Below are 14747 nucleotides of genomic sequence, written 5' to 3'. Positions count from 1 at the left end.
TGTTTTTATAGCTGATTCTTACAATAGATGATCAACATGATGAACGTTTTTAAGGAGCCATAGGTATAACTTTTGATTCTATGGGAGATATTGTAACAATAATAAAGTCCGGAGTTCGTGAAACTGTTGAATGGAGAACACTATAGCTGGTGAAATTCACTCCTGATAAATGCAAAATAATACATATTGGAAGGAAAAATTTGAACTGTTCATGAATACTTCTTGATCATTGCTTATTGCTTATTAGCTCAGGGAAGAATATCTGGCTGACTGTGGGCAGTTTGAAGAAGACTTCTATTCAAATTCCAGCTGTCAAAAACAAAATGTTCAGCTGTATTACGAATGGGATGAAACACAATGCAGAACACATTAGAGAGCTTTAGTGCACAGCCTCAGGAGAAAGCTGCAGTGCAGGAATGGCTATTTCGGCTCAGAAAGACCATAAAGAATTAGGTGGGATTCAAAGCTAGGTAACAAGACTAATTTGGGAGGAAAGTATTTCAGAGACTGAAATTGTTTACTGACTAGAGAAACCAAAATGGACACTATGAAATGAAAGGATAATGAAAAGGCGAGAAGCAACAGTCACAAGTTGTAACAAGGGAAAATCTGATCGGACATAATGAAAAAGCTCTTCACCATAAGAGCTCAGTTAAGCACTGGAGCCTACCTAGGTAGGCTGTAGAAGTTGCATTCTTGGAGATTTTCAACCTGATCAGCCAATCAAGGTAAAATTATCTCAACCTGATCTGACTTTTCAATTAGCTCTGTTTTGAGTTGGCAGTTCGACTGAGTGACCTGCAAAGGTCCTTGTAGCCTACATTATCTTATGATTCCAAAAATAAAGCTGAAATTCAGCTCATCCATTAATATTTCACAAGAGGATGAACTTCTGTAGAAGAATAAAAAAGAAACACTTGTCTATGCAGTGTGTAAATTAACTGTGTTAACATTTGTAACATTTAAGACAAGAGTGTGCTATGATGATATATTAAATCTGCTGCACATTGTAGAGTATGTGTCTCAGGAAATCTCCCGTTTAGTTTGTTTCTTGTAACAGAGCTGTGACTGAGTCCATAAACTTGAAGAAACTGAGAAGGGATTTGATTTTTATTTATGATGTATCCAGAGGTATGAAAACAATTTTGAAGTTGAGCAAGAAGCTTGGAAAACTTCCATAATTGAGATTTTAATCCATCCTTTAACTATTGAGGATTGCCAGTAAAATTTTTTTGAGGGCATGTTATTTCTTTTGGAAAATTCTGTGTTTGCTTCTTACAGTCCACATGTTGTATCTCATGTCTGAAGAAGAATGTACAGTCTGCATTTTAAGCAATTCTGCTGTGTAGTCTCCAAAGATTCCACTTCAAAAGCTTCAGTTACAGTGCAATTCTTTGTAAAGGCAATGCAAAACCTTAGAGTTCATCCAAATGTCTTACAAATTCCAGCTAGTAATAGGATTCTCATCTAGTTTGTATTGCTGCTTTCCGTAAGTGAGGTGATTTAGGTTACTCATTTGCTCAAACTGCTTATCTACACATATGCTGTATCCAAATGGGATATATTGTACATAAGCTAATGTACTCCTGGACTCACAATAATTCATGCAGCTATTGTACTCATAGAAGGGAAAGGATGTCATTTGTTGTTCATTGCATGGATTTAAACTATTGGTTTAAAGAAAAGATTTGGAAGTGTTTGAATAAACTTAGTATTGGTTACATGTTTAACTTGTCTTATCTGATAGCAGTGTGCCAGACTGGAAATAATTAAAGTAGCTATAAGAGTGCAGTACATACCACCAAGACACATGTATGTAAAAGTCAATGGTTGTTTCCCCAGGACTGGCAACTAGAGAAAAAAAAATATTCTTTTGCAAGTTAGAATACAACAGAACTTTAAACAACCTAAGAATCATAGAAGGAAGTTTAAGCTTCTTGAATTACGAGAAGCTGGGGTTTAACATCTACTTTATAAAATGTGAACCCAAGAAGTTTGAACTACAAAAAATTGTATGGCTAAGAGATACATCTCCGCTGGGATCCAGTTTTTATGACCCAGTTTCCCTACCTGTGAAATGTTAGAGGATGATGAGAAGCCAAGTTCATTAATAAGTTTCAGTAGGTGGAACTCTGCAGATTGATAGGTACAGAATAGGATTCTTTCCTCTGCTTTTTAACGCATCTGATGCTCATTAGTTTCATGAAATCCAACACTTTGGTTTTGTTTTTACCCTCAGTTTGGTTTTGTTTTTACCCTAGTTATAGCTAGCATTTCACAGAGTGTTTCCACTAAGCTTTCTGGACTCAGCATCATTCACCATCATTAGATGATGAATTAGTTCAGACATCAGCTCTTCAGTCTTATGTTTAAAATCAGCTTGAGTTCCCTAGTTGGAAATACTGTCTTGTGTTAATTCACATGTTAAAGGATATGATGTTCAGCATGACTTCCCATTCATTGGAGGTAAAGACTGTTATGTTACAAGGGTCATAATAACTGTGATCAGCTGACTGAAAGAATCAGAACAAAACATTGTCTTTTTACTGGCATCCATTAGAGTTAGCATAAAGTACTATGTAAATATTCACCAGTTGTCTTCCACTTTTCCAGCGAGTTTTACATCTAGCACGCTTTCATCTAGTCCATTTTTCCAACCACAGTATCTTCTTGATCTGCTTCTTCATTTAATGTCTGCATTCAGTATTTTCCAACATGAACCTGCACACTGTGCAACCAGTTTCAGCTGTTTAATATGCATGATTCACTGTACAAGGGAATTTGGGTATAAAGAGAAGGCAAATTTGTGTTTCTTCTTGAAAAACTGTACAGTGTGGGTACTTCTTAGTGACGAGTGCCTTGAATTTATTTATGTTAGTTGCTGAAAACTCTCTGTACCCCATTAGCCTGTGAAAAGCTTCCATTCCTTACTTCAGTTGTATCCTTCCACAGTCCATAAAAACAAGCAATCAAGTTCTCTAATATTGGAGCAACTCTTGTTATACATACATTTTCATATCTCTTTATCAGGGCTGCACACCAGCTGGATCCAATCTGCAAGAAATTTCCATTTTCCCACCAACTCTTCCTCAGATGAGGTAGATATGTTGTGCCCTATCAGCCATCCTCTGGGAAGCCAAAACTCTTTTAAGCTTGTACAAGGCCAATATATACAGCCCACAAGAAGAAGGTACTCCACCAGTGTAATTGATTTGCATCTGCATCAAATTAAGCAGTACAGAAAAAGAGAGAGATTTTGTATGTCATTTATGAACACTAGCCTTTCAGTAATACTCTGTATTCTGGAGCAAAACAAATTGAATTAGAGCAATGAATCAGTTACTCTTCTATATAATCTCTTTTTATTCATTGCATTGAAGTGGCATTAAAGTTTTTCTTATCATTATCCAAACATCAATCCATATCTTCAGTGGTCTGCTAGCCTTCAGTTCATTTCTTGGCCTTTTCCCTTCTGGTCATTTATTTGCCTGTCTCTTTCCCATTTTCTTCTGTCCGGTTTTCTAAAGAATAGATTTGAAGATGGAGTATCAGCTGTTAGTGATCTCTCCTCCTGCATTCATGGATGTTCTGTGCTCCTTGACCCATAAGTCACATACATTTGTCCATCCAGTCCAACTACCCAGTTGCTACCTTGTTACAATAAATGGACAGAGGAACAGGTTAGGAAATAGAAAAATAGATTTCTTCTTCAAGAGCAAAATTAGTTTTCAAGCGTTTTGATTGAAATGGAATCAGAATTCCATCTTTAAAGACACTAGAGGTTATTCCTAGTAGCTGGAGTTGCACTATACAGCAAAGACTAGTTATCTGCTAAAATATTTGTGAAAATTATCACTGTACATTCCCATATATATTACAACAAATATGACTATTATATGCAAAAACAGAAGGAAGGGTAAAATGTTTATTAGTGCTAAGGCTAAAAAGTTTGGCCAAGTTCACACTTGTAGGGTAGCTGGTGCAATTTGTATTTATCATTACAATTGCTTAACTACCACTGTTACCATATGAAGGCACTTAAATACAGTGAAAATACATGCTGTTTCTGAAAAAGGTTATGCAAGGACACAATCTGGCAGGCTTGCTGTAGAGATTAATGACTTTCTGCTATGAGTTGTGGAGCAAAATTCCCTGGTACTAAATTTCTCAGTAATATGTGTTTTCAAAATGTGTGCATTATTCTATAGAATTTAGAGTACTTGGGTATAAAATGCAATAGGAATGCAATAGGTAATCCTCCTATTGCTACCATTATACTTTATTTATGTTATATCATATGAAAAAATTACAAACAGAAATGGTGTCTTTGTAGTTACACCTTTTCTATTCAAAGGTCATGAGGTAGGAAGTGCTCTGAGATAGGAGACTATTATGTATCAAAACCCCAAGATATTGGGACATTCCTTAGTATTTTTTCCACTGCAGAAGAATATTCTTGCCATCCCTACTTCCTTTGAGTCTTTGGTGGATGAGTGCCCTTTGATTTAAAGCTCAGGCTCAGAAAAATTAACCTGCTAGCTGCATCAGGTCAGGCAAACATTAACATTTTTCAATGTTTTTTCCCATTTTTGCCAGTGGTACTTTGACAGTCTTTTGTTTCCTGTTCGTTTCCCTAGCAGCATCCTATAGTTTAACTCTGTAACCTGACCTCTGTAACATACACCTCCATCAGGTGTATGTTATCACACAGACAAACTGGAGATGTGTAGAAATAATACTTTCTTCAGTTTCTGCATTCAGAAAAGGAAAGGGATAAGAACTATTTCTGTGTTCATTCATTTTATGCCTTGCACGTTAGACTCGCTCATACTTTACTTATAGCAGATCTCCATCAGACATCTTCATGGGATGAAGTCCTCTTTACCTTCTCAGTTTAAAGATCATCACCATTAAAAAGTGGATTGGCTGCCTCATTATTCCCAAGGAATCAAGCCAACCTTCTTTATTACACTCTAATTTGTAATTTCATCTTTTCCCCTTTCCTAATGCATTATACTGCTCTTATTTTTAATTATATATTATTTTGAATTTTTTTGATTGAACATCACCAATTCAAGCACTGAGCTTGGCAGATGAGGACTAAATATTTTCTTCTGGAAAACATTTGAGCTTTTGTGGATCAATTCACTCCTTGCTCTTGTTGTGATTCTTCCATTAAATCTGAGATGGGATATATTTGTTCTAAAGTGTAACTTACAGTTGTTAGTTTTGAAGTTCCTGTAGAGGAACGAAATAGTTTCAGGAAACTTGCCTGCCACAGCCTGCATTGTCTTGTTTCCGTGTTTTGGGGTTTTTTTTAATGGTCTTTCAAGTTCTGTTCTTGCATTTCTTTTCCATCTTGCCTGATTATTTGTAAAAATAATACTTTCTAAGCTGTTAACAGCATAGTTTCCACCACTCAGATACCTGACTTTAACACCTTTCTTTTCAATAGGACTTTTTGGTTTGCTAAGATGGATAGAAAGCACTCTCTTTTCTTCTGACAAGTAGGAAAGAATGTAAAAGCTTATCTTCCTGATAAGAGGGAAAACTGAGAAAAATGTTTTGAGTGTTTTTCTTTTTTTGTTCTTTTTTGATGAACAAAAGCAATATTTTGGAGTTTTTATTTGCATAAGGAAAAGAAACTTCTGATTCTTTTTTTTTTCCTCTCTGGTTTAATGATTAGCTTTGTTGACTCTTGACTGATTATTTTCATCTTTCTTAGACTTTTTCAGAAGGAGAGGAAGTTGAATCTTCAACAGTGATAATATAGCTCTTAATCCAGGTGTTTCTCAGCTTTCTAGTCAAGTAGGCATTAACAGAAACAATTTTAAATGATTTTATCTCAAAATTGCAAATCGTCTTAACCACTCAGTTAAGATAACCTGGAGAAAAAACTGCAGATCAGGAAAATACTGGTTGCAGGGCAAGAGTGACAGAAACTGAAAACTAAAGGGTGATGGGCTAATGTCCTTATCTCTCTGGAAGTCCCCAGCTGCTTCAGGTTAATAAGCATAGGTGAACAATTCTTTGCTTCGTTGACTGATAATATTTTGCTCTGAGCTCAGGAGCTAAGGTGCCTTAACAGTCCCTTGAAGTTAAGGAAGCAGGAACTTGCCTCCCCAGCCTGCCGTGCTGAGAGTGGATCAGTCTCACCAGCTGTGCTTGGGTCACCGCAGCAGGAGGAGGTACACCATGCACCTGTGTCCATCACCAAAACACGTTTCTGCTGATGGGCAGCTCTCTGCTGTGCTGCTTATACTCCTTGCAACTCATAGGGTCTTCTAAGCCAGGGAATTTGCAGGGGCAGTGGCTGCTATTGAGTTCAGGTGGTTTCAGTGTGAAATCCCCAAAAGCAGAGGTAGGGCATTTTGCTGCCCTCTGTGCAGGATACATTGAGACTGTTGCTCTTTGGTAAAAGTGTGGACTGGCTTGCAGGAGATCTGCCTTGTTTTCGGCTGCTAGTAAAACCAAAGGCAAATTGCCAGACCTTCTTATGCCATCAGGTCCCTTCTACCAAATGGAAATAATTCACTTGCTGCATTTTTTTTTCTCTCTGGTATGATTTTAAATGCTTTAGAATGCATAGACATAGCAACAATGTCCTCAAAAGTTTGTATTGAATCTAGCACAATAAACTTCCGGTTTTGTTTGGGACCTCTAGATCCTACTGTATACAGGTCATTGTCATCATGCAGAAACACTTCTCTCTCAAAATTATCTTCGACCACCTGATCTCCACTATTGAAATGGATATTTAGTAAGGGATTCTAATGATGGTTTTCTTCTAAATTGTGGCAGGAGCTGTAGACAGAATACAGAGTACAACAAAACCTTTCCTCAAAAGTTTGTATCCTTCAGTCTGAAAGATGCTGTACAAATATTGCCATTAAAATACATAAAAACAAATAGCTTAAGCTATAATATTTACCCATCCCTTTTTTGAACAGGATCTGGATAGCAATCTATGTCAGCTCACAGCTTCATTCAAGAAAGCAATTGCAGAGAAAGTCCAATGTCAAGATGATTTTAACTGAACAAACAAAACTATTGAGCTGGTCAACAGTCTGGTCAAAGGACTTGAGGTAAGAATATTTTTGTTCTTGCCAGTGTGACTTTTGAAATATTTGGAATAAGCTGGTTAAACTTTAGGTTAAGCCTAAAAAATTACTGAGAATAGAGTGGAAGAAAAAAGCGAGGGAGTGGGGAATGACAAGATGACCTTGCTGAAAAATCATTTAAATCAATGCAAGGAGGAAAAAAACCCCAACCCGTCATAAAATCCTGGGAAGTGAAATGTACTGCACTAGAAATGATGGATACTACTCTGCACTTGGCAAAAAACTTTGTGCTACTGAGTGGCCAGTATTGGTATGGTCCCTAGAGAAAAGTCTCCGTAACTAAGTTACCACATTTATACACAACTGTGAACACATTTGACGGCCTGGGCTGCCTCTTCCTAATGAGCAGAAAGACTGAGTAATCCTTTAGGTCAGGGTGGAGTCGCCTTGCATCTGCCCCCATTGCGCTTAAACTGTAAATAAGTGGAAGGCACCAACCACATATTAGCTGTTTGTTTTTGCTTTATCCTTTTGTAGAAACCATCCATTTTTAATTACAAGTAGAATGCATTTATGCTAAAATTACATACATTTCAGTGTAGTTATTACCTTTATTTGTAGAAAAGCATGATTAAAGCTAGCACATACCTATTTAATGGTCAGTTTCAAGAAAACCATTGAAGTAAGCCATAGCGTTGCTGTGCAGTCTCCCTTAAGTCTTTACAGAAATTGTGCTGCCTTGGTGCATCACGTAGAATTTTACCCATTCCTTTTTGATAAATAACAGGAATTAAAAAGTGCAAAAGATATTTACACTACTCATTTCCGTGAATTTCCAAGATAGTCTGAATAGATTTTTATTAAATATTTTAAGCTGGATTTCATAAAATCCCTGTGACCTTGTTTTCTAAGATCACAAAAGGAATACTTCTGTTTTTGCAAATCTGTCAGTAGAAGTTGGCAATCAAGAAGATAAAAACAGGTTGGAAAACAGTGTTTATAACTATCTAAAAAACCCTAATGCAATTAAAACAGATAAGTTTACAATACCTTATTCTAAAATCAATATGCCAAGATGTAAAGTATATAAATAATTGCTTTGCTATAAAAACAGCAAAATTGCTGGTGTATTATATTATCTGCATATGAAAAGTTTTGATCACCCCAAGACACACCTGAGATAGTTGCCATTTGCCTGACCCTGCAGACCCCCAAAGTCATTGGAAACTAAATGGCCTTTGCACAGAGATAGTCTCCGAGTCTTGGATTTGAAGGTTTATACACAGTTAAAGGAAGTTTTTCTCCAAGACCTGAGGGTTTTTATTAGTGATCTTATTGTGTAAGTTAAGGGGAAAGATATTTAAAAGGATTAATTGAGAATGTCAAGTCTTTTCCTCTGAGAATAAATTCTTTTTGACTACAACAGGAGACAGTTAACTTCTGAAAAGCATCAAGACTGATGATTTTGTCTATATAGCATTGACCTGGAAGCTCAACCATTCAGACTAATAAATCAGGCAATTTATATTTAATCATTAACTAACTCCCGAGCTGAACAGCTGTTCAAAATTAGAAATGGGTCACCCTGGCCAGGATGACATTACAGGCAATCTATAATGCATTAGAATAAAATTATAGTGATTTTTAACTGTCTGGAAATTTATTACACTGCATGTTCCAACTCTTAAACCCTTGTTAGCCAATGTCGCTCGTGATTTATGGTGCTTGGGTGGTATGGTAAAATAACTGAAGATTTAAATAGACGATCATTCTATGTTTAGTAAATCTTCAAATTTCAAAGCTATTTTGGAGAATGAAGTGGGTGCTCTTTATTGTTTATGACTTACCAGTCAGTGACAACAAGAAGAGAGAATGGATAAATCAAAAAGCCCTCTTGTAAATTAATGGATTTGTTGTCTTGTTGTCTTCAGTTAATGATTTAAAGAAGACTCTAATGAGTTCTGTAGAAAAACTGGATATCTAAAATACTTCAAAACAAAACTGCTACATTACAAAGGTCACTGTTAGAGCTCAAGGCTTGTTTGCACAAGGCCCTACTGCCATACTATATCTGGTTTAAATAAAAGCAAGAATTACTGGAAATTTGAGAAAAGGAGAGGAATTAGAATGCTTAATGAAGAGCCCATTCTTAATTTTTCAGCCTCAAAAGATTCAAATCACCACCAAAAAGTATGGATTATTCTCAGTCTTATAGTCTTAGTAAGTTTATCCCTCACTATAACAGAGTACATTTTCTATTGTGCTTTTGTGTGGTTTTGTTTTTTAAATTGGAGATTAACTGTTCTGTCCTTTTTAAGTTGTTCAGGAGTTGATTAATATATGCTTGTTCACAACATTTTCTAGTTTTGCTTTGCAGTCTGAAAACATGCATTGGAGCCAGTCTGTTGGTAAGCTCAAGGCACAAAAGAAAACTTTATGTGGTGATGTCCTATTAACAGCCGCATTTGTGTCTTACGTTGGACCCTTCACAAAACAGTATCGCCAGGAACTGATGGACCATCTCTGGGTTCCTTTTCTAAAGTCGCTAAAGGTAAAATTTCCTGTACAAAATAGGAGTCTCCAATGAAAAGTCTGATTTGTTAAAGTCACTGTCTTTCAAAAATTTGATTTACAGGTCTGTATTTAAAAGTGTCTATAAAATAGCCTTTGCAGTTCAGTATTTGTTTTCCAGTATATATGCTTTCCTCAGATTGCAGGTACATTTTGAGGGGAATGAGGGAGGGAGGATAATTTCCTTTTGGCAAACGAAAATTCTTTCCCATTCCAATTCGGTATGCCAAATTCTGCCCTCTGTGACACCTGTGTAACAGCAAATGCTATAAGTGGTGGTACAGTGATGTAAAGAGCTCTATTCTGCTTAATTTTCGAGCTCCAGGAAGAGTGTAGTTACAAAAATCCCCTTTTCTTTGTACATGGAGGAAATCATGATAGGATTCAAAAAATGCAGAGAGGAGTGAGTTGTCTCTACAGTATTTCCTTTCGTGGCTGTTGCAGCATGTTACTCTGGCCTCCTGGAAACATGCCTCATACCTCAGTATTTCACCAAATGCTGCCACTTCATTCATCTTTCTTGAATGCAGCTTATATAGTATGGCTGTAATATGATGTGGTCTGACTAGCATGAAATTTCTTCAAATCCCTCTGTTGCTGTACCTTCCATACTGGATTATTCTCTTGTCACCATCTTCACCACTCTGTATCGTTCAGCCCTTCCTTCCTTATTCTTCTTCATGAAGCTTTGGACTGTTCCTGTCTTCCTTACTGCTCTGAATGCTCCTGACCTCTTCCTACTTGTTTAATATTACCAATGTGTCACAAATCACAGTCTTGTCTCGCAATTAATGTAGTTTATTCTCTGATGTATGTGAAGTATGGAACTGTTATCCCTATTTTAAATTGGAAAGCTAAGGCACAGCAGGCCAGCGGAGTCGCCTGAGGACACTCTAGAAATATATGGTTAAAGCTAAACTCAAGCTTCCCAAGGTCAGCACTGAGACTGCTGGAGCATCTTTTTGTTGTCATTTGCTTTTTGCAAGAGTTTAACCATCACTAATTTGAGTGGAGCTTTGTTTTTCCTGAAACATCTACCTGGCCTTTTCTGCCAAAAATTTGTCTGCAGATAAAGTTCTTTTTCAAACATCCTTCTACATTGCAGCCTAATGCTGGATAGATAGAAAAAATTATATATGTATTTCTTATATATAATTTTTTCTTTTGTGCTCTGTTTATTTGTCGTGGATAGTAGGACCCTTGACACAAACCTCATTCTTAACTCTTTTAGCAGTTCTCTAAAATGGATTGAATGTTCTTCTAAATAAAAATAATTTATACTATAACTTTGTACTTTTTAAGTTCTTTCACTGAACAGCAGTTAATAAAATACCTCATCTCAGTTTTGATTGTTTTCCTGCAAGTGGAGAAGATTTCAAAAGAAGAGAGAAAGGCATCTGGGAAGTCATGTTAAAAATAGATGCTTATTAATAGTCATCTTTAGAGAGAACAACAGCTAGTTCTATGTCATGAAGTATCGGTTTTCTGCAGCTACAGGAGCAATAGATGTATCTGTATATTAAAATAATTCCTGCATTGTGTGAAAATTTATATTGGAAACTGTCATATCACCACAATGCGAGTTTTCCACAAGGAAATATTTCAACTCATGAAAATGAATGTATTGCTTGCCTTACAGTCCACAGATAAAAGAAATCACTTTCTCAGTCTTCTGGTATGTTTGGATGAATGTGTTCAGTAAGGACTGATTTCAGAAATTTTATTTCTTTTTGATTTTTGTCCTTCTGTAAATGCCTGGGACACATTAGTACCCAGCAAGTGTGGTTGTCCAATGGCTGCCTTAGCATTTGTGGAGACCACAGCTTCCTTCGTAGTGAACAGGCATTCATACAACCAGCGCATTGCCACTGCTGGTTCCGCGGGAGCTCCAAGGCTGCCCTCGCCCCTGGAGATTGTCCTGTTCTCTAACTTTTGAAGGTGACCCTGTTAATGCATAACTGAATTATATTAATAAGAGATCCTGGAAGCCTGTTAGATAGCTGCTTCTTTTCTAACTTTTGTGTAGATAAGTACTGATTTATGTTCCAGAAATACGTATTCAAAAGCATTGAATGCTCTTGAATGTGAGCACTGAATTTGCAATATCAGAATCCATATACACTGAAATTTATACTGTATGGTTTTTTTAGTTTAACCAAACTATAAATAGATTTCATGAAATGAATGTCGTAAATGAAAACACATCTTTTTGAAAACCCATGATAAATATGATAAATATCTCCTCTTCACATTTTCTGGTATGTTTTTTTGCATCTGATAGTCCACTACTACAGATAGGTCCTTCTTACTTTTCTGTCTAGCAAATTTTAATTTATACCAGCCCAGTTATCTTGTGCATTGCACTGGGTTGTGTCTTGCTACTTTGCAGCCTTGCTGGATTATTGTATTATGCTCTGATTCAAAGGTTCATGTTCCCGTAACTGAAGGCCTGGACCTGATTGCAGTGTTGACTGATGACACTACGATCGCAGCATGGAATAATGAGGGACTGCCCGGTGATAGAGTCTCTGTCAGCAGCAAAAGCCACTCTCCTAACTCTCTGCGAGCGCTGGCCTCCAATGATAGATCCCCAGCAGCAGGGAATTAAATGGATAAAGAATAAATATGGGGCTGACCTTAAAGTCATACGTTTAGACAGAAAGGGTATGTGCCTGCTGAAGAATTGGCTTTCACATTTACTGCCCTGAAGTTCCCCTAATTTTTGTAAGGGATTGGTGTTTTTTGAAATGCCCTTACTTGAAGTCTTGAAATATTACAATGCTGCTGCTTATTTATCCATAGTATCATTTTCCATTTAAAATGGTGCTTGAAAGAGGACCTTTTGCTACTCTCTTTGTGAGTGTTGAGGAAGAAATAAAGTGGAAGCTGAGGTGTACTTCTTATGAAGGGAAAATCACTTTTTCAATAGGTAGGGTGCAAATTCTGATGATAGGACATTACTGGTACTGTATAGTTTAGTCTACAGGATACAGCATGTGCATCTAACAGAGGGAAAGATTCAATCCAGTGTACTGCATTCAAGGCAAAAGCCATTATCAGGTCCTTTGCTGATAAATAAACAGTAAAATACTTTTTTTTTTAAATGCTGCATAAGTTTTTAAACAATTTTAAGACTTTTAAAGACTAGAAGGGGCTAGCTGAGTTTATTTTACTGAAATCCAGATACAACACACAATTATACCACAGAGTAAATGGTCACAGTAATGCCTTATTTTTTAAAAAGCATTTATCATTTATCCTGTCTACTCCTCTGAATGAACCCTTTTTCCCACCTGCCCTGATCTTTTTTTTTTAACTTTCCCAACCCTCATGAATAATTGTGATTTTCATTCATACCCTGCTGTATCCTTCTGCACAAAGCTATATTGCTCGTTTACTTATCCTTTCAGAGTTGTCTACTCTCTTCTCATTGCCTTTTGAAACAGAGTTCTTCCAAATCTTTCAGATTCTAAGCCTTTAAGGAAGCATTTATTGTGTAGATGAGGGTATATCAAAAGCTAGAACACAAAAATATAAAACTAAAGAAATAAGAAAAGCTGGAAGATATATACGCCCTTCCAAGTTTCTATATGTCAGTTCCTGTGTTTTCAGGGTGGGGCTAGATCCTCATATTTGCTTAGAAGAAAAGCCCCAGCAATATATGTTTTGTGTTATATGAGTACTAATAAGAGCGTAGATGTAAAGATGATGAACTCAAAACCATAGAACTCTTAACCACTGAAAAACTCTTTGTGAACACAGTTTTGCATGGTTTAACCAAGCTCCTTAAGAAAAAATTCACCAATTGTCTTATATAAAAGAAATGTATCTTTCTATAACCAGCACTTACCTAATATTTGAGGGTTTGTTTTTTGTTTTTTTTCCATAAGTTTTCTGAAGACTACTGAAAGAGCTTTGGCTTATGGAGACACCATATTAATGGAAAGTATGGGTGAGTCTGTTGATCCCATATGTGATCCCCTGCTTGGAATAAATACAGTTAAAATGGGAAAGTAAGTAAACTTGAGTAATTGGAATTTTTCCATGACAGCTGGATCTATATTGGGGAGTTTTTTTGCCATTTTTTGCTTACTACTTCATAACCTTTCAGTCAGTTACCTATTTCTTTTTAAAATACAATGGCTAAAAACTAGTAATGAGTGAATATTAAGATGTTAGTATCTGCATCTGATTAGATAACAAAATTCACTTCAAAATATAGATTGTCTAGTTCATCTGGAATTCTCAAATTGAACTAGAAACATAATACAGACATACATTTGAGCTTTCTCAACCCAAAGTGAAAACCGTTACTTTCTTTTTTACTTCAGAAAAGGAACAACAAAAAAGGGGAACAAATATCATTTGGCCCAAAAGAGAAGAAAACATTGCATTTCCATTTTAGACATCTATAGCAAAAGGGAAACTGACAGACTAAATCTGGATTTAAGAGTACAGGGTTTTCCAGCTGTAATATCAATTTAAGGAAACCATGCCTCAACTTTGCACGGTTTGTTGGACAATCCCATGGAACAAATCAAGGAACTGTTTAAAAAAAAAAGGCTAATGAGGAAAAAAATTGAAAAACTACAACATGGGGCAAAAATGAGCAGCCAGAGATGGAAATTCTGTAAGTCAGTATTGCTGCCAATGTCCTGTGCATCAGAGCAGCTTAGCTGACAGCATTCACAAAACCAGCCAGGCAGGGGCAGTGGTGCTGCTGCTGACTCTTCAGTTTTTCTTAGAAAACTAGTCTGCTCACACCAAAGCTCACATGCTCCATTTCTCATGCAAGTGCTCTAAGCATCCAACTGCAGAAACTATTCCAAACTCCCCCTCCCAATGACAGGACTACAGCTCTGACAGCCCTGTATTTGGGCATTCAAGTGGGAGATTCAGATCAGGTAACAGAAGACTGAGTTAATGTGTCTTAACCCTTCTAAGACTGCTATACCATGAGTGTTAAATGGTATAAAGAAAGCAGGGAAACGTGTTTTGCTCTCCTGTGTGGAGTGTGTATGAATCTCCCATTCTCACCCCCCTTTTTGCCTAGAATTTGAAAACTTGTCAAATTTGAAAAATATCAAAAATATTTCCTAAGATCTAATTAAGGTA

At 36.6% G+C, this 14747-nt stretch overlaps 1 protein-coding gene across 1 annotated transcript in view; it reads left to right on the top strand.

Moving 5' to 3' along the window:
* Nucleotides 1-14747, top strand: part of DNAH11 (dynein axonemal heavy chain 11) — a 137809-nt gene that overhangs the window by 97508 nt on the left and 25554 nt on the right. The window contains 2 exon segments of the mRNA XM_067292188.1: nt 3031-3098; nt 13523-13645. Coding sequence (XP_067148289.1) covers nt 3031-3098; nt 13523-13645 — 191 coding nt within the window.

This window comes from Apteryx mantelli, chromosome 2, assembly GCF_036417845.1.
Source record: "Apteryx mantelli isolate bAptMan1 chromosome 2, bAptMan1.hap1, whole genome shotgun sequence".
Taxonomy (NCBI): Eukaryota; Metazoa; Chordata; class Aves; order Apterygiformes; family Apterygidae; genus Apteryx; species Apteryx mantelli.
Note: the sequence above shows the minus strand (reverse complement) of the source record. Positions and strands in the feature narration are given on the sequence as shown.